The sequence below is a fragment of the Meriones unguiculatus genome, chromosome 16, assembly GCF_030254825.1.
Source record: "Meriones unguiculatus strain TT.TT164.6M chromosome 16, Bangor_MerUng_6.1, whole genome shotgun sequence".
Lineage (NCBI taxonomy): Eukaryota > Metazoa > Chordata > Mammalia > Rodentia > Muridae > Meriones > Meriones unguiculatus.
The window spans coordinates 44,689,230-44,709,019 of NC_083363.1; the positions used below are offsets into that span (position 1 = coordinate 44,689,230).

General features: G+C 43.8%; 1 protein-coding gene and 2 pseudogenes across 9 annotated transcripts in view; 1 reads left to right on the forward strand and 2 right to left on the reverse strand.

Moving 5' to 3' along the window:
- Nucleotides 1-18,276, forward strand: part of Paqr8 (progestin and adipoQ receptor family member 8) — a 48,625-nt gene extending 30,349 nt beyond the window's left edge. For 6 of the 9 annotated variants that reach the window (XM_060369725.1, XM_060369724.1, XM_060369726.1 and 3 more), the window contains 2 exons: nt 7,266-7,430; nt 9,735-18,276. In XM_060369725.1, coding sequence (XP_060225708.1) covers nt 9,777-10,841 — 1,065 coding nt within the window. In that variant the 5' untranslated portion in view covers nt 7,266-7,430; nt 9,735-9,776 and the 3' untranslated portion in view covers nt 10,842-18,276. Of the gene's footprint in view, nt 1-3,375; nt 3,497-5,453; nt 5,507-7,265; nt 7,431-9,734 lie in introns of those variants that run through there. The other 3 variants (XM_060369728.1, XM_060369727.1, XM_060369729.1) reach the window with 3 other exon arrangements.
- Nucleotides 11,268-12,860, reverse strand: LOC132648265 (protein MMS22-like; annotated as a pseudogene).
- On the reverse strand, nt 13,333-14,566 carry LOC132648266 (guanylyl cyclase C-like; annotated as a pseudogene).
- Nucleotides 18,277-19,790: the final 1,514 nt, after the last annotated feature.

Here is a 19,790-nt window from a genome sequence, read left to right on the forward strand (position 1 = left end):
ATAGGTTAGACCACTTCTTCCTTGGCACATCCATCCAAGGGGTAGTTTTAATAGGAAGGTTTCTACTTTAATAGTCAGGATTTCCATCATGCCATGAGCCACACAGTCAAGGACTGACTTGCTTACTGGAGCCCTTTGGGTTTGTGTGTTGTGTGGAAGTTCTTCTGCTCCTGTGTGTCTAGGCTTTCTTGAGCTGCAAACAAACACCAAAAATATCTCTGCTATGTTTAACAAATGTGTTCCATCTCATTCCTACCCTAGTCTCCCTACCATTGGCTTTTATTATAGCAGGTTTGGTCAGGTTATTCCAAACAGGACTTATACCCATGTTAACCAGACAAGGTCAAAACTCACAGACAATGTGTGTATTCCTTTAAAATGTTGGGGTGCTTTCTGAAGGGTGGTAGTTTAATTGCTAATATTCCCTTTACTAACTAATCACGTTTCACCAATCTTTATATATTTGTTACAAATACTCTTATTTGCTAAATGGAAATATTCCTAGTTTTCCAATTATGCAAGCAAATGTTGACAAGGACAATAATGAGTATGTTTACCCAAGAACAGAAGTAGATTTCCAGAAATCTCACCACTTAGTGATATCAGAGTTGTGTAAATTCTATGCAGAGCTATCTTTTCTGTGTCACATTTCTGTGTTTTTGAAAATAGGACACATTTTTAATTTATTTCTTCCTTGTAAAAATACCTTTCATTTACTTATTGAATAAGTCTTTTCTGAGCTTGTATGATGTGCTTGCCAGTCACTGTAGAAAGTGCAAGGACACTCTGAAGGAAATGGAGCATACAATTCTACTGTGTGCATAATTACAGAACTAAGATATAATAAATATTGTATAGACTTATAATTTATTCAGTCTAGTTTTCCATTTTTGGATGTCAAGATAGTACTCGTTGGGTTTTCTCAAACATAAGGGCAGCATGCATTGACTGTTGGGGAATCCAAGTTAAAATGATCTCTGCTAATAATAGTATTCAGTTGGTAACACTAAGCCTTAAAATATGACATTATAAACAACGATATGATTCTTGGCAGAAGTTACAAAGATCTGGAAGGGTTCAGCAGTCTCTTGCTTGATGGATGTCTAGGAGTTCTGGAAGCATCCGAGTCTGTGCCCTGCTCTATCTCAGTTTCAAGGCTTCTAACTGAGCCCATCCTGTTATCTTAGCTGCTGTTTCTTTTCAGCCCCTACGGTTATACAGCGATGTGCAAGGTTGACCTGGAGATTCTGCAAGCATTTCTTTTGACCTCTACTGAGAGTATTTGCTCTTCTGTTCTTTGCCAAATAACCAGCAGGGCTACCTTCTTGCCATCTGTGTGTCCTGGACATAATGGCATGGGGGGGATGTCACAGAATCTGTTTGTTGATGATTTCACCATGAGCAAAATAAAGCTCAGGTGAATTCTAAAATCATACTGCAGCTGAGTTTGTAGGGACAGGGATGCTGAGACATGGAGGGCACGAATGACTTGCAAGTTGCATGGTTAGTGGCAGAGCCGAACTGACAGCTGGAACTTCTTGTTTCTCACTGTTTATCCCAGGCAATCAGAAAGTCCAAGTTTGTGGCAGGACTGTGTGGGATTTTTTGGAAATGATCAAGGAACACCATTGCTTTGGAGGGTCTCTTGGTGGTTACCGGTTAAAATGGCTTTCATACCGGGTTATGTCAGTTTCCCAAATATAGTCTATTCTATCTAATTTTCTGCTTTGTTTATCTGGGAGAGGCTTTTTGGATTGCGTGGAATATGAGTAGCAGAATTCAAGTAATTGTTCTTTGCTTTAGTTTTTATTAGCATGCATTAATTATACATAATAATGGGTTTTATTATGGCATTTTCATGCGTGTCTTTTTGTGTTGGCGTTCTTTCTTTAGGAATGTACACATGCATTAGTCTTGAAAATCTTGCCACAGCGGGATTGGAGAGATTGCTCAGTTGTTAAGAGCACTTTGCAGCTTTTGCAGAGGACCTGGGGTTCAATTCCTGGTACCCACAGAGTGGCTTACAATTCTCTGTAAATTCCTGTGCCAGGAGGATCTGACGCCCTCTTCTGGCCCCTCGGGCACTAGAATCATAGCTGAGAAATCTTGGGGACCATGATCTCAGTCTGTGAGAGCTGATGCTTGTAGGTTTGAAGATGTCACTACACACCCCCAGGATCACACCAGTGGGGTGTGAGTTACAGGAAGAAGGAGCAGGTTGGATTTTTCTCCATGTCACCAGGGACACGTATTTTAACTTTTCAGGGGATTACAGCAATCAATGGAAACTCATCATTTCGTTCTTACTAGAAAGGAAATGGTATTGTACATATTTTTTCATCAGTCTAAACCAGATAAATAAAACCAAGCCTTAAATTTGGGGACTGGAAAGATGGCTCAATGGCTAACAGCACTGGCTGTACTTCCAAAGGACCCAGGTTCAGATTCCAGCACTTAACATGGCAGCTTACAATCATCTCAAGAGATATAACACCCTCTCCTGATCTCCCAGGGCACTAGGCACCCACGTAGGGCACAGACATATATGTGTGCAAAATGCCCATACATATTAAATATAATAATAACAAAACATCAGTAGTATATTTATCCTTTTAACAAATACTTTGTTTAGTACTGTGATTTCTTTTGTTTGCTTGAGACAGGATCTCATCATGTAGCCCTGGTTGGCCAGAAATTCACTATCTAGATCAGGCTTGCTTCAAGTTCACACCAATCTTCCTTCCTCAGCCTCCAAGAGTCCTGTAATTAAAGGCATGTGTCACCACACCCCGTCTGTGGTATCCTTTGAAAAACATCTAAAGACACAATCCTGACTACAGTATCAGATTACTTCCATGAATACTAAATTGACCCGACTTTTGTCTTTTTGTTTTGCCTTCATTTTACATTTTTTTCTAAACAATTTAAAAGAGTTCCTTAGTGTAAAACTTTCAGAATGGAGCTTTATAATGGATTCATGGTACCTACACTGTATTTGGCAGAACTTTTCATTACAATCTCATTTTAATCTTCATCTGATTAATTTTGGGCTGTAGGTGCAGCTCAGCGACAGGGTGCATTTTTCACAAAAAAATGTAAGGACATGGATTTACTCCCCAGTACTACACACACACACACACACACACACACACACACACACACCCTAACGGAATTGGAAGGAGGGCTGTAAGGGGTTCCTGAGTGAAACAACAGGAAAAAGTATGTTCTTTTTTAATATTCAAAAACTATATTAAAATAAGTTTAAGGTACAAAATATCTGCCCTCAGTATCTGTGGTATAGACAGCTTTGTCCCTCCTGCCAAAGCTCTTTGAGGCTGCAACATGGACTTATTCTTCCTTTCTCCTCTTTGTAGATTTGAGAGTAAAGGATTTGCTCAACACCCTGGAAAGGGGAACAGACAAACTAGTTGGTCATCAATGCACTGATGTGAGATTTGGGTGGACTAGAGGAAGAACTGAGGCAGAAAGACAAGAGGTATTCATAATTTATAAACCAGCAGTCGTGGTTTAGGTATGGTCTGGAAGACCATAGTTTCAGTTCTGGGTCTTTGAGGTGGTCTGAAGAAGTCCTGGTTTCTTGAGGGATCAGTCTAGTTTTCAGTGTTATACAATGGTCTGTTATATCATGCATACTTCCTTTGGGGTGAGAGGGTGTTAAGTCCCATGAAGCTCATTTGTCCTGGAACCTAAGGTAACTGCAGGTTTAATATAATGACTTGCCTCTACACCCCAACCTTGAAAGGTGAGACAGGTTAGGTTTGGCAGAGTAATTAGTCTGCTTATACACACTCAGGCAGGAAACCGTCCCAAAGTAAAGATAACCAATCTAACATGCAGGCAGCAATGTCAGTCTTTCATCTGGCAATCAGTGTTTTTTGTAGGCCTAAGGGAAGAGTCAATGGTTTTTAACAAAACAGCGTTAAGTGCCCATTATGATTGTGGTTTTGTTGGCTAGTCTTAAGAAGAGAATTTCCCACCAGGTGGAGAGGGCGTTACTAAAGAAAGAACAGTGAAATAGTACCCTGTCTTTCTGATAGGTTTAGAATTTCATACCCAAGCTCCCAAAGAAAGATGTAAGCATTTCTCATCCTCAGAAAGAAGACTAGATTTTTGTGACCCCCACATTGCTGGGCCAGATCAGAAATTATGTTCTGAATTGGAGTAATGATGGCTATATTCCTGAGTTACCAGGAACCACTCTCAAGTTACACAACACAGAGGGTTATGAAGGAGATTAAAAAACTGAGGGGGCTGCATTTTAAACAACTAATTTTCAAAGGAAATGGTGATTCTGCTGTGTGTGCTGGTGTGTGTGTGTGTGTGTGTGTGTGTGTGTGTGTGTGTGTGTTCCTTAGAGGTTAAAGTTAATATTCCTCCACAAGGACCAAATATATCTTGGCACAGTGATCTTTTCTGAGACTGATTCTCCAACCAAGGACCATTCATAGATATAACCTAGAACCCCTGCTTGGATGTAGCCCATGGCAGCTCAGTATCCAAGTGGGTTCCCTAGTAAGGGGAACAGGGACTGTCTCTGACATGAACTTAGTGGCTGACTCTTTGACCCCCTTCCCCCCAAGGGAGGAGCAGCCTTGCCAGGCCACAGAGGAGGACATTGGAGCCAGTCCTGATGAGACCTGATAAGCTAGGGTCAGCTGGAAGGGGAGGAGAATCTCCCCTATCAGTGGACTTAGAGAGGGGCATGGGAGGAGATGAGGGAGGGAGGAAGAGTGGGATTGGGAGGGGGCTACAGCTGGGATGCAAAGTGAATAAAATGTAATTAAAGTAAAAAAATAAAAGTTAATTTAAAAAAGTTAATATTCCTTCAGTCTTACTCCTTTCTTCTTTCTAGTTTCATACTTTTTTCTAGTTGGTTTTCTGAGAACAAAGCAGAAATACTCAATCTCAGTAAAAATTCAACATAAAGTCAAGAAGGGCATTAGCAATAGGAAGACTGGAGGAAGTGTAATGGCTCTGTAGTCATACCTGCTTGAAGACCAGCAAGAGGGCAGCATCACATACATTCCCTCAGAGCAGACTGACTACCATGAGTTCCCAGAACTGAATTATACTCCATTCCATCCATTAACCAAATGAAGTCTTAGTCTTTAGAAATTCTGTTGTCATTGGGTCATAGGAACCCGCTGAATAGATATTCTATCCTAAAAGATAGGAAGATGAGAAGCGTGGAGTTGTATAGTAGCGCATTATTTAAATCTGGGTACAGAACTGTGTGTGATTATGATAACATGATAAAAATGCCCTTACGTTGATGGTATCCAAATGGAGCCAACTGGGGAGTGTCTTTTTATACAGCTTCATACCTTCAGTGTCTCCTGACTATAAAACTGGAACGGTAATAATTTCATTCTTCAAAAAATTTATTTGTATTTATGCAAACGTGTATTTGTCTATGTGCTGCATGTGTGCAGGAGGCCACAGAGGCCAGAGGAGGATGCCAGAATCCGTGGAGCTGGTGTCACAGGTAGTTATGAGCTGCTTGAGGTAGGGACATGGAACCAAACTCAGGTCCTCTGAGGGAGCAGCAAGCTGTTAAATGCTCCCCAACTCTCCAGACCCCCTCATCCTTTTCTTCTCTGCTTTACAAGAGAGATAACCAGAACCTGTATATGAAAACAGAGTTCCATAAAAATCAGTATCTGAGGAAAAGCTGTTACTAACAGCAGCGGGACATGCTGTAAAGTCAGGCCATCTCCCAGGCTCATCCCTGGGATGAGCCCAACAGTCGCGCTTCAGGCTTCTGGCTTTAAACAGTAGCCCGGGCACTGTGATCTCTCTTCTGGCCTGATGGTGGAGGCACCAAGTGGCTTTCTATTTACTTATTTTCAGTTTTAGATGTATGAAGGTATCGTGGTATGTACTTTCTTCTACGTTGTCTTTTCTGTGTTTCCCTTTCTGGTGTATTCTGTAATTCTTATTGTTTTTCTCTTGGTACCCCCAATTCCTATTTTGAGCCTTAGTTCAGAGTCAGTATCTGGCTAGATACTACTGTATGAGGTATGTTGGCTAAGTAGATGTCTCAGTACGGGGTGACAGGTGCCACGATAGAGGAGCAAGGTACTAAAAACCATTCTTGGGTCTCAAATAAGTTATGCCAATAATAATGGCAAATGAGCTTTTGGGTATAGAACAAGCATTTTATTAAATGCTTTATCATATCTGGTATATCTTCCTTCAGTGTATGAGATACTTTATCACTATTTCACAGATGAGAGATTGCAGGCTAGAGGCATATGACTTGTGAATAGCAGTGTTCAGGACTGGAGCTCAGGTGTCTCTGCCACTGTCATACAGAGGAGTTCGCTCATGCCACTAAACAAAAGTTCATTATAGCCTTTTAAATAAATATGTAGCTTTTTAAAAGAGTCCCTATATTTTATCTTTTTATGGCTTCTTTGTTTGAGGGTTCTTTGTGGGTTCTTCTCCTGTCTCCTAACAATATCTTTGTTGGCTCAGCTCAGCTTCTCCTGGCTCAACTGTCACCAACTGTCTTCTCTTCTCACTCTGCTAGCTCAGTCTGCTTTCAACTGTCTCTTAAGTTCACTCCACTCAATCTCTTTTCTTCTTCTCTCTAGCCCTACTCCATCTTCTTTTTACATCAACTGTCTTCTTGACCCTAGGTTTCTGTCTCCTAGAACCTATTTTTGCTTACTCATGTCTCTTCTTTCTCTCTACTATCAGTACTCTCTCTCTCTCCCCCAGCTCTCAGCCTCTGCTAGCTTTTATATTCTTTTATTACCAGAAGTCCAAGAGCCAACTGGCACTGAAAGGTACTGAAGGGTCATTTAAAGAGCCAGGTACATAAAATACTTCATACTACAGTTCTTCAAGTTGTAGGACATGGTGAAATCCCATACTTGGGAGGCTGAAGTTGGAGTTTCATGTGTTCAAGGGCTAGCTTGGGCTACAGAACAGACCTCTGTCTCAAAAAAAAAAAGTAGGGGCTGAAGAGATAGCTCATTGTTTAGAGCACTTGTTGCTCTTGTAGAAGACTCAAGTTCAATTCCCAGTTCCCACAAGGTGGCCTACAACCATCTGTAAGTCCAGTTCCAGGGAAGCCACACTCTTTTTTGAACTACACTGGCACCAGGCACATACGAGGTACACATACATGCATGCAGGCAAAACATTAAATAAAATAAACACACATGTACATAACATAATTGTTTAAAGTAAATGATTTGTTCTCTGCCTGAAGCCTTATGTTTTGTTTGTTTTTTCAGGAATCCCCCAAGTCCTGATTGAAGCACTTGAAGACTCCTGACCCCACATCCCTGCTTTATCCTGTGGGTCATTGCACACCTCACCTGGAGCATGGACTGTACTTTTGTGTCATAATCCCAATACATACCTGTCTACACAACACTTCAGACGCTAATTCTACAAAGGCAAGTAGCCTACCTTTTGGATCATTCTATCTAATATTTAGTTCTAACTAATACTTAGTTCCCTAACATAGAGCCCAGCTCAGAACTACTTAACATTTTCTCAGACCAGACAACTTAAACAGCACAACAATGTACGCAGCAGGTAAAATTATTATCCTTGTTTTATAGAGGAAGAGACTAAAATCTGTAAAGTTTTAGCCGGCCATTCAGGAAGCAGCAAAACCAGGGCTTAGCTCAAGGTTTTCCTCAACTTCTCTCACATTTCTATTCTTTTCATTCCTGACTTTTTTCTTCTTTTTCTTCTTTTTTTAAACCTGACTAGACTCTCTCCTTTCAAGATTAAGAAATGTGAAGTTGAAAGACTACATTTCCTGAGCAACACTTGCTGAATCCCCTTCGACTGAGGACCTTTGGAGGAAGGGAGCCATTTAGATAAATAAGATTTTAACTTTCTTCAGAATCAGGCAACAAAAGACACAGAAAGTGCCTATGTGTTAAAATGTATATTACTCAGTGAGTGCACATGAAAATCCATTGATTTCATGAAAAAACGGGCTTACTACCACCTAGAAATCCTAAGTATAAAGCAAGCATTTCAGGAGCCTGAAATTCATCACATTTGGATGTAGCTACCCGGGAGAGGCAAGTCCCAAGCTACTTGCTTTCTTGAGCACCACCTAAAGAAAAACAGCGAGCGCTCTGTTTGAAATTAGACATTACTTAAATTTAGGCCATGCTTTTAATTCTACTGTTGAATGAAGGCTTGACACAGGCATTAAAGTAAAATGTTAAGGATTTCAGAATTGATCAGCTAGAGTAAGTGTGGAACTAAGAAAAAGGATCACTAGAGGGGCTGTTGAGATGGTTTAGGGCGTAAGGGTCCCGGACTGCAAGTCTGACAACATGGATTTGATCCCTGGACCGTACATGGCAGGAGGAGAGAAGACTCCAAATTGTCCTCTGACCACTGCACATGTGCCATGGCACACACGTGCATGTACACGCGTACACACACACACACACACAAACAAAACCCAAATAAAAGTTTGTTTTGTTTTTAAAGAAAATTATTAGCAGAATACATTCATGTAAAAACAGAAACAGTTCAGCTGTGTTCCCACCATCAGCCAGCAGAGGGATCTGAGCGCCTGGGCTTCAGTGACTGACCCACAAAGAGGCTGTACTGCAGAAATGGTTCTACAGCGTGACAAGGCTTTGCAAATGGGGTACCCAACACACCCAAGCGATGCTGGCTTAACACTGCTAAGGCACCCCACAGTGTGCACTGTTCTTTCCAAATCACACTCAGAAAATGTCTGCCTTTAATTTGAGTTTCAGCCAATTACTTACCCTAGAGTTTTAAGTTTCCAGTAAGATTAGTGAATAGTTTTAAGATTAGGTGGGTGTTAAAGAAATAGACACCTTATTTATTTATTTATTTATTAAATTTATTTTGGCTTTTCCAAGCAGGGTTTCTCTGTAAAATAGCCCTAGCTGTCCCAGAATTCACTTTTGTAGGTCATGCTGGCCTTAAATTCCCTATTATCTATCTATCTATCCATCTATCAGGCATTGATATATAGCAAGGTAGTCTTGAACTCACTGTGGAACTCAGGGTAGCCTCCAACTGACAGCCTGGGATTACAGGTATGGAATGTAATCACAGAGTAAAGTAAGTTCTAACACACAGGTACTTTCTGTGTCTTGCTATCTAAGCTTTTTTTTTTTTTTTTTTTTCTGAAGAAAGTTAAAGTCTTGTTTATCTCAATGGCCCCCTTCCTCCAAAGGTCCTCAACTAAAGGCGACACAATAGTGCTGTTCAGGGAATGTCGTCTCTCAACTGCATTTGTTCTCAACCGCAGGTACTGGGGTTTCAGGAACCATGTCCAGCTAAAACCTATTCAATAATCCAAGAACATCTGACGGTTATGTTTTAGTAATATCTAGGGAACTAGTGAACTTTAAAAGTTCCTTTGCCTTCTAGAGACCATTACCTCTTGTTTATCACTGAGTCATGCTAGAGTTATGCTAGAGTTATGCTAGAGTTATGTCAGCCGTTAGGCTAGAGACACCTGCTGTATGTTCACACTGCAGCGAATAACAATCAACGAGTCGGAATGTTGCCTCAGCGTGAGAGGATGCCGCAACTCCACGGTGCAGAGAGAGAAAACAAGTCCCAGAGAACCCATCTGGACCTCCTTGCTTCCTGTGTCACCTGAGCAGGCCGCGCTCCGTTGGGAAAAGATACAGTTCCTTGGCCACTTCAGCTGCGTTTGTCTCTCAGTCTTCCTTTCCTTCCCTCAGGTTTTCCTACGGAGCCCCGTGGAGTCCAAGGCCGCCGCTACCATGACGACTGCCATCCTGGAGCGCCTGAGCACCCTGTCTGTGAGCGGGCAGCAGCTGCGCCGTCTCCCCAAGATTCTGGAAGAAGGACTTCCCAAGATGCCGTGCACCGTCCCGGAAACGGACGTGCCGCAGCTCTTCCGGGAGCCTTACATCCACGCGGGCTACCGCCCCACGGGGCACGAGTGGCGCTACTACTTCTTCAGCCTTTTTCAGAAGCACAACGAGGTGGTCAACGTCTGGACCCACTTGCTGGCGGCCCTGGCGGTCCTTTTGCGGTTCTGGGCCTTTGCGGAGGCAGGGGCATTGCAGTGGGCCTCTCCCCACACCCTACCCCTGCTCCTCTTTATTCTGTCCTCAATCACTTACCTCACCTGCAGCCTCTTGGCCCACCTGCTGCAGTCCAAGTCAGAGCTGTCCCACTACACTTTCTACTTCGTGGACTACGTCGGGGTCAGCGTCTACCAGTACGGCAGCGCGCTGGCTCACTTCTTCTACAGCTCCGACCAGGCCTGGTACGAGCGCTTCTGGCTTTTCTTCCTGCCGGCGGCTGCTTTCTGCGGCTGGCTCTCCTGCGCTGGCTGTTGCTACGCCAAGTACCGCTATCGGAGGCCTTACCCGGTCATGCGGAAGATCTGCCAAGTGGTACCGGCGGGGCTGGCCTTCGTCCTAGACATCAGCCCCGTGGCACACCGCGTCGCCCTCTGTCACCTGGCTGGTTGCCAGGAGCAGGCGGCCTGGTACCACACCCTCCAGATCCTCTTCTTCCTTATTAGCGCCTACTTCTTCTCCTGCCCTGTCCCCGAGAAGTACTTCCCCGGCTCCTGTGACATTGTGGGCCACGGACATCAGATCTTCCACGCCTTCCTTTCCATCTGCACGCTCTCTCAGCTGGAGGCCATCCTTCTGGACTACCAGGGGCGCCATGAGATCTTCCTCCAGCGCCATGGTCCCCTGTCTGTCTACACCGCCTGCCTCTCTTTTTTCTTCCTGGCTGCCTGCAGCGCGGCCACGGCCTCCCTCCTGAGGCACAAAGTCAAGGCCAGACTGATGAAGAAAGATTCCTGAGGTCTGCAAACAAGCAAAGGTGTAGAGGCGGGCCACTGTGACTCGGGGGAAAACTTGACACAATAATAGAAGTTGACTTTTTACTTTTAAGGTTTGAGTTTTAAATTAATATGTATTGACAGGCTGAGGATGAAACTCAATCGGTAGATGTGCTTGTATAGCATGCAGGAAGCCCAGGGTTTGATCCCAGTGCCCCACACGCCAGGATAGCAGCCCTTAAAGAGGCAGAGGCAGAGGAGGATCAGAGGTGCTAGGTCATTCTCTGATGCAGAGTCAGTTCGAGGCTAGCCTTTGATACATGGTACCCCATCTAAAAAAAAAAAAAAAGAGTATTACTTATTTTCTTTTTAAATAAGTAATCATTTAATTTTTAATGATTAACTACATAAGCCAAAGACACCCAATTTAAAAACGCCATTGGTTTCATCATTTGTCACAATATTTGTTATAAAGCGAGAGATCGTCACCAAGATTATGGAAGAAAACACTGAAAAAAGTCTGCAAAAGGAGAAAGCAATTAGCAGTGAACAGTGCAGCGGCACCTGTAAGTTGGGAGACAGTTGGGCACGGCATGTTTCCTTCTCCTAAGAAATGAGAAGAAAAGCCTCCACAGTGCACTAGCGACTGCCGCAAGGTGGCGCTCTTGAGCCGACAGAGAAGACTGCACAATTAGGGCCACATTCTCCCTTTGAAGTTCCCGGCACCACTGCTGAGGAACACTCCTGCAGGAACAGCCTGCAGAAAGCTCAGCGCTCTCCTAGGTGCAGAGTCTCCACAGGCCCTCAGGAGCGTGCTGAACCCATCGCTGAGAAGATGCGCATGAGAAGGATATAAGCACCAGCTGCTCTCAAATACGTCTTGAACACCATCAATACAGATGGAAGTGTCCACAGAGCATGCTCTGTACCATTTCATCATCCTTAGGTACCAAGAATTCCCTGGCTTTCTCTTGGAACTCACGTGACAGTTCCTCAGCCCAAACGCCAACGTCCAGGTTATCCTGGGCATACATCAGGAGGAATGCCATTGGACCCTTCCAAACAAGGGCTCTAGAAGATGACGTGGAGGGGCCTGAGGAAGTAGCTTGGCACATCTTCTGTCTCTGAAACATCTGCTAAGAGCAGGAAAAGGCTGAAAAAGTTGCGTAGGCCAACTTCAGTTACTTCTTCCATCCTCTTTTGATGAAATTTACGACAGTCTTCCTTTAACATGTTTCCAAGGAGCCACTGCTCTTCATTGCTTTCTTGAGGACACTTGCCAAAATGCAAAGAAAAATGATGTAACTGCTGCTGGATTTATACAGGTCAGGGTCTTGTTTATCAGAACATCAGGGCTTCACCATTGCAAGCATGGACAAGAATGAATTGATATTAGTAAGGCCTTCCAAAGGAAGCCAAGAAATACTGAAGGAGCTATTTGGGTTCTTACTACAATAGGCCTACAGAACAGAAACAACTGAAATGTTTGGCTTCCAGAAATCACAAAGTGTCAAGCAACAATAAAGATACATTCTCTGTAAGTGTTCTTCTAGTTTACTCTCCTCTACAGTGATGGACTGTTTCAAAAGTTCTTCTCTAAAGCACCAATTTGAGTCCACTTGTCTCATTTCATCTGACCTGTCTGGTGCAGCGAGGCTACGGGAACACTAACCCACCCACTAACGCCTAATGGATCCTTGGTCCTGGTCTGAGAAACAGAAGGTCTTTTCTGATCACTTGATTCTTCACAAAGTGTTGTAAGTGGCTTATTCCAAAACAGTCCTGCAACAGTCCATTCACTCCTGTGGTCTGGAAGATGAACAAGTAGAACCCACAATTCTTTAACACAGGAGTATGGGCAGTGATCAATCACTGATGCTTCTGAAGGCCTAACCTCGGCATAGCTGTTGAGTGAACAGGCTTACTGAGCCACAGAGAAGATTTTCACAGTGTTCTTCAAATAGGCTGACATTGGTTAAACTGCCGCCCTTCTAGCCAGCTGACGACCATAACCAACTTGCTTGGATTTTTCACCCAGCATGCGCAGTATTCCCAGCACGAGCCAGTGTGTATCTAAGTGGAGATGTAATAAACAGTGGGAAGAGCTCAATCTGGTTCTTATTTACGAATGCTCCTAGAATAACACTGTGAAGTTCAGTTAGATGTCCGATCTACAGAAGCAATCCACAAAGTTCATCAACCAGCATTAAAAGAAGTTGAAGCTTCCAAAGCTTCATAGGGATGGACGGGGAGATTGTGGCTCTCAGCACCTTGTTCTTTCAGACACCTGAAGATGGAAACTTTAATGTAGTGGAGAAACACTACACACCGCGCCGAATACCCGTCTGCTTTGGAGTGCACACTTATGGACTCCAAGGTAAATAGCTACTGCCTGGATAAAGGAAAGAGCTCTCGACATGAACTTACTAATGCTGTTTCGGTAACCCGTTGGATGCCAGACTGTATCCTCTTCAAAATTAGTTGGTAATGGATCAAGATTTGAAATTAACCACTTAAGGGCACCACTGGTAAGGTAGGACTCTGTCAGAATATCCTTTTCCTTCTTTGTTGTCAAAAGCGCAAGCAAAGCATGGGGGTTTGCACCATTCTGTCCCCAGGTCCAGCTCTAAGCTGTCAGTCATGAATGCCAACACTGCAGAACATGTGCTTTTTACGTCACGCCCAGAATGAACTCCAGCGTGAATGTCTACTGGGAGGCCAGGGGGATGGATGCTCTAGCTCAAAAGCTCCTATGAAGCTGGGGATGCCGAAGGCCATCTTGGAAACGTCTGCTGTGAGTTGGTTGTCGCTTGTTAGCCATCACCAATGCATTCCGCCTTGGAGAATGGTGAGCCACAGTCTGGTCCAAACTCCTGTAGCTGTCATTCAACATGTCCGCCACCTCCACGAGGGTGCTGTATTTGCAGATGGTTGTGGAACAGACAATGTCACTGAAGTAGATCATGACTTCTTCTTACAGCTCTGGCTGCACAACGTCCATCCCTTTCAGAGACTTTACCACCAGCCTTGGGAACAGCATAAATTTAAGGCGCTCAGCCCTGAGCCTTTCTGCCTTGTACAGCCGGGTCCTTTCCGCCACCAGGTGTTCCCAGTTTATAGAACACAGCTGTAGACAGCAGATGAAGGTATCCACGCAAGATTCATCTGGGGGGGGCATGAACAAATGCCAAATATCGTGGCAAGTGTGCTCTCGATTTTCTTGAAGTCTGGCCTCTTCTGGTTCCTCCTTCCAACAGCTTTTGACAAGCAGATAGACCTCCGGCTGCTCCTCACCTGCAGTTTCCAGGAACGGATCTGGGCGAAAGGTTTCATCCGTTCTGAATTTTCCACTGTGAAAATCTCATTCTTGTCTGGGCAGCTCAACGTGTAGAGAGTTTTCTTACGAAGGATGGTCCACTGAGCAGTGATCCCAAAGCTGTACACGCCAATTTTCCTGAGAGATGCCAGCTTGTCAAGGGTGCTTGGGAGCAGTCCACAAGTCTTTTTCAGAGGTAGGATGGAATTGCACCCAAAATCCGTGATCTTCACCACCCCAAGACTGTCCACCACACAGTTGGTGGATTTCAGACGCCCGTGAACTTCAACCTTACTAGAGTACCGATATGATATCCCCTTAGCAACACCATATAAGGCAGAGATCTTAAACTCCTAATCCATGAACTTGCCATCGGGGTAGGAAATTGTGTCACTTAAAACTTCCTGAACAGGAGAGAAAAACGCACTCATAAGGAAAAAAAAAAAAAGATAAAATGCTGCAGAGAAAGATTAGGGAGCACAGGGAGGGTTACAGGCCAGCTGATCCACTCACGAGGCTGCTGAGTGAGGAACAAAACGGGATGCCATCACCCTCCTTTCATGATCACACACGATGATGGGTTGTCTGACAGAGCTACAGCCTGAGAAGTAAGTTAGGTGATTTTATTGCGTGCTTATCATATGGTGTTCTCACACAAACCTAGGACCTGCAAAGTCCAGGGCACAGGGCACAAAGTCTGTACACCACTGATGAGCTATAGTGCAGAGCGTATTCTCCCCCATGCTGTGACACAGACACACAGATGGACACACAGGCATTGAATCTCTTTCTCTCCCCTACCCCTCTCCATCTCCCTCTTCCTCCCTTCTCCCCACCTTCCCCCATTATTTATGTTCAAGAGCATGGCATGACTATGGGATTTCAAATGCAGGGCATTTGAGGGTTTTAAAAAGGCACATGCATTCTTCTGTCTGTGTTATAGCCTTGTGTGAAAAGGGATCTTGGCTAAGAGTCAGAAGGTCCCAAACTGAAGAGAACGGCTCTTACCCATGAGCACTTAGAAGAATTCTGGTTGTGGCTTCCGAAGCTGAGTCCTGAAACTGGACTGCCAAGTAAACTGTGGCTGTTCCCTCCCCTAACAGAACAGCCACCCTTTGCCGCTTGTATTGGTCACTGACCCCGTGGACTCTGTCTTCCTATTAGGGTTTCGGATTGTCTAGCGAAGAAAAGTCAAACTCTTCAAGAAGATTCACTGAATCTTAGACAAAATGACCTATTTGATTTACCTGATTTCTGGTCTCATCCACTGCAGCTCTGCCTCGTCTCAGGAAAACCAACTAGCTGACTAATTTGCCTGATGTACTGTTCCCACCCCCAGTGTGCATGGTAATATAAAGATTTCTGAAACTATTACACTTCCAGGAAATGCTTGGATCCATTAGAGCATTCAGGAAGATGATTCTCATGTAATACAGAAACATAAATAATAATAATAAAATACAACAGTGCCAAGCGCTACCGTAGGGAGACCCAGTCAGCAAACATGGATACCCTGGCCTGTTTGTCGCCCATGGGGCCGTTTTAGTTTATATCTGTGGACCGCAGTATTAACTGCAAGCTATTTAGGGTTGTCTTGCAGACCTGGAGATTATCTGAAGGCTTGAACAGACTCTTTATAGAAGCGTGGCTCTAGAGTTCCTCAAGGCATCTGATTTCAAAAAGGACCCTAAAATCCAAGGTTCAAATTTCCACTGGATACTGTCCCATGAAGGACCGACACAACTACCCCAATTCAGGGTTCTCAAACAGGCAGTTCCGCCTCAGATTTCGGAAGAAACCTTAAAACAGGTCCTAGGACAGGGGAATGCGTGCTCACTGCTTTTGGCCCCTGAAGGTCCTTGGAGGAAGAACGAGGCACCTGATGGCCAAATGCACTGTTTGTGAGGCTGCTATGAGCAGCCGCTGTGAGATGGCTTGTGCTTGCTGCTCACATGTTCTGGCCACACAGCTCTCCCTGAGGACTGACTTCCGCACTAATCCAGTGAAGGAGGCTGTGGTCAAGGGAAGGCTGGGATGCCCTCTATTCGCACACTGCGTTTCCTATCAGTATGAGGTCCCCATGTACCAAAATGGGAAGTGATCTGATTCAACTCCCGTTGGGTCACTTGCCAGTCTTTCAACCTTCGTTTTCTATCTTTTTTTTTTTTTTTTTTTTGTGAGAGATTTGTGAGTTTTGTGCCTTATGCAGGGGAATGTCTGAACACTTTATTTAATATGTGCACAGGTGGAATTTTTCTGTTCTGGGTTATTGGGACAAGAAAAAAGAAGAACCCCAGGAAGTGAAAATGACTTGTCAATCAACTGTTAATCTGTATTTGGGGAAGGGTTAACTGAAATTTCCCTGCAGACTCCACAGCAACAAAAGCATGTGTCTTTTAGGTGGGTTTCTGATAAGAATGTCTATGCTTGCTGAGTGACCCAAGCAGGGAATGTGAGTAAAATTGAACTGGTTTCAACTGAACAAAGGATGTCTGTGTTTGTGTGTGTGTGTGTGTGTGTGTGTGTGTGTGTGTGTATGCATGCTACAAAAAGAGGGTCTGTTGAAAATGGAAACCAGAAAGTGTTAGAAATTCTTGTCGTTATGGATTCAAAGAATGTCATCTTTTAAAAGTTGAAAGGAAAGTGAGAGCAGGAAGGAGGGAAGGTGACATTGACTTTACTGTGGTGGTGTTTGTGAACAGAGATTTTTCTTCTTTCTTTCTCTCTTCTTTTTTTTGAGACAAGGTCTCAAAAAACCTGTATAACCCAGGCTGGCCCGGAAATCCTTATGTAGGCAAGGCTGGCCTTGAACTCTCGAGCTCAGCCTGCCTCCGCCTCCCAAGTGGCAGGGTTAAAGGTGTGCGTCGACATGGCTAGCCTTGTGGACAGAGGTCTAGTGCTCTCCAATGCACCCAAAGCCCCGTACCAAGCTGAGCTCTGTTCCTGGCGGGTCCGTGACACTGTAAGTGTAAAAAGTAAGACGGTGGCATTCAGTTTTCAGTTTAATTATACAAATACTGCTAACTAACAACTTGGAAATTGTTTTAAGAAAAATAAAAATAAAACAAAAAAAAAATGAAAGCGATTCCTGTGGAGCTGGGAGTTGAACCCAAGGCCTTCGACGTGTTAACCAAGAGTTCCTCCATTGACCTAAACCCCCAGGCCAAGGAATGGTGGGTGTATAGTAGATATTTGGGAGGCGTTGAGGTGGGGGACTATGGCCTTCCCCGAAAATGCAAGTTTCTGATCAGAATGATGTAAATGCATGTAAAAAAAATGGGTGGTTTTTAACTCTTCAGACTCCCTTTTCAAACAGTGTCATTAAAATGAGTCTATCAGTGTGGAAAAGACCTGCTTAGCTTAAAGATAACAACCAGGAATTGTAAAAAGGGGTATGGATGCCTCTTGATTTACAACGGGGTCTGCCTCTCCCCAAAATCAGCATAAAGTGAAAAAAAATGGTGTAAGGGAGATGGCTATCTTGCTCTCTGTACTAGAAATTTTGGTTGTTGCCTCTCTTAGTTAAGACTTCTAACCCTGATAAATGCCTCTGATAAAATTAAGCTGTCAGCCACTAACACTTTCTTGAGAATAAAATCCTTGTTGGTTTAGAGAAGGCCCTACTTAGTTCAAGACAGGATACATTCAGTGATTCCTGTTTCTCATTTCAGAATCCTGGCTCTTATTTGCTGGAGAAGGTTGTTTTTTCGTTTGTGTTTCCAGTGTGGGGTGTTTCCTGTTTTGTTTTGTTTTGTTTTGTTTTGTTTTGTTTTGTTTGTTTTGTTTTGTTTTGTTTTGTTTGAGGCGGATCTCACTGTGTTTCCCAGGCTGGCCTGGAACTCCTGATTCTCCCATCTCTGTTGGCCAAGGAGCTGCGATTACAGGCACCACTGGAAGCTTGGAAGAGTTCAGAGCCCTGACAGTTTATTCCTGTCTGTTTGCTTACTGCTCTGTAGTTCCACCAGGATCCTCCAGATGGCGGTGTTGTCTTTCTCAGTGCTCTCTTGGCACTTGTTACCAAGGCTTTGCTGCTACCTGTACTGCGTTTTGCTTGTTTGCTTGATAAAGAAAATGTGGGATTATCTTCCGTCTCTATAAACCTACTTACATGATTAATCATTAAAGAGATTTTGTACATGGATTTTTGTCGTGTTGACAATGTAAAGAAAGCTACCTTCTTTGACCCCTTGCCAAGGGCTGCCTGGACCCAAAGCTCATTCTACAGCTGGATTTTATTTAGCTCGACACAGCCAGGTAGAGGAGATTGGACACATCCATCTAAAAGTAGAAAGACATAAAAACTTAAAAAAAAATAAGTCCACTGCTAATTTCTGTACTTGTGGGCAGAACAGACTACCCTTTGAAGAACCGTGGAGCTGATTTCTCTGCGGATTACAATATAATTATGTAAATATTCCTAGCCACATTACAATGGCATTAAGGATTTTGACTTTTTTTTTTTAAATATAATGACACAAAGCAGTACAGAATCTTCAGAAACATAATGCCCCATTTTGCACAGAAGGGGATGTGGGTTTTCTATGAGAGGACATGTTTCTGATTTGTGGAGTTTACAAAACCACAATTATCCTGCCGGCATATCTAAAGTAGAGGGTTTGGTTGTATCGTAATTCTCACAGTAAGGTGGTATCCTAAAGACTGCAGGAAGCCTGGCCAAGTCAGGTTTTAACACACACCACGCTTTCCCTTCCACATCCCTTTGAGCTTCTGAGTAAGTATGAGGCAAGTCAGGCTAAAAGGTTTCTATTGCTCTAGGGCAGTGATCCTCCCCGTTCCGGAGGCTGTGACCCTTCAGTATAGTTCCTCATCTCGTGGTGACCGCCACCACGCCACCACGCCACCACACCATGACATTATTTTTGTTGCTAATGCTGTGAACTGTAATGTAAATATCTATGTTTTCTGATGGCCTTACGTGACCCCTGTGAAAGGGTCTCTTGACCCTCAAAGGTTGAGAACTGCTGGTCTTGGGGGAGGGGTATGAGAAAGGTGGTGCTGTTTCAAAGCCATACCACTTGTTGTAATGTTCAAATATTTTCCCTTAAGAAAACTTCAGAGCTTAACTAGTCCAAAACAGCAGCTCCAGTCATCTGCAGAGTCCTTGGCAGTGTGTGTGAAACAGTTCTGCGCAGCATTTAACTCCACGCTACCTCCTTGCATATCAAAGAGAGCATTTCACATAGCACAGCTTGGATTACAAAGTCAAACCCATTCAGTTTCTCGAGAGTTCTGTGGCTCCTTGTAGGAAAGATTCTGAGAACGACGCCTAATCCCAAATCCCCCTCCCAGTTTCGCTGGGATTGTCTGTGGCCCAAGAGATTGCCCCTCCTCTACCCCACCCCCAACAGACAAGAGATAAGAGGATAAGGATGGAACCTTAAAGTGGTTCCTCCGCCTTTCAAGGAGCTGTGCAAACATAATGGATTACTAGAAAAGTGTTTTTCTCTTTTTGAAGTGATATCTGGTTATTGAAGAAAATATAGAAAAGCGAGAAGAAAAGATAATCTGTAGACCCATTAATATCATAAAAATGTTTTGGGAGGGAAGGTAAAGCTCTTTTCAAAACATTTTCAAACATAATGTAAGTCAGTGATGCAATGTAAAACTTCCTGGGGGCAAAGAAGGAACTAAGAA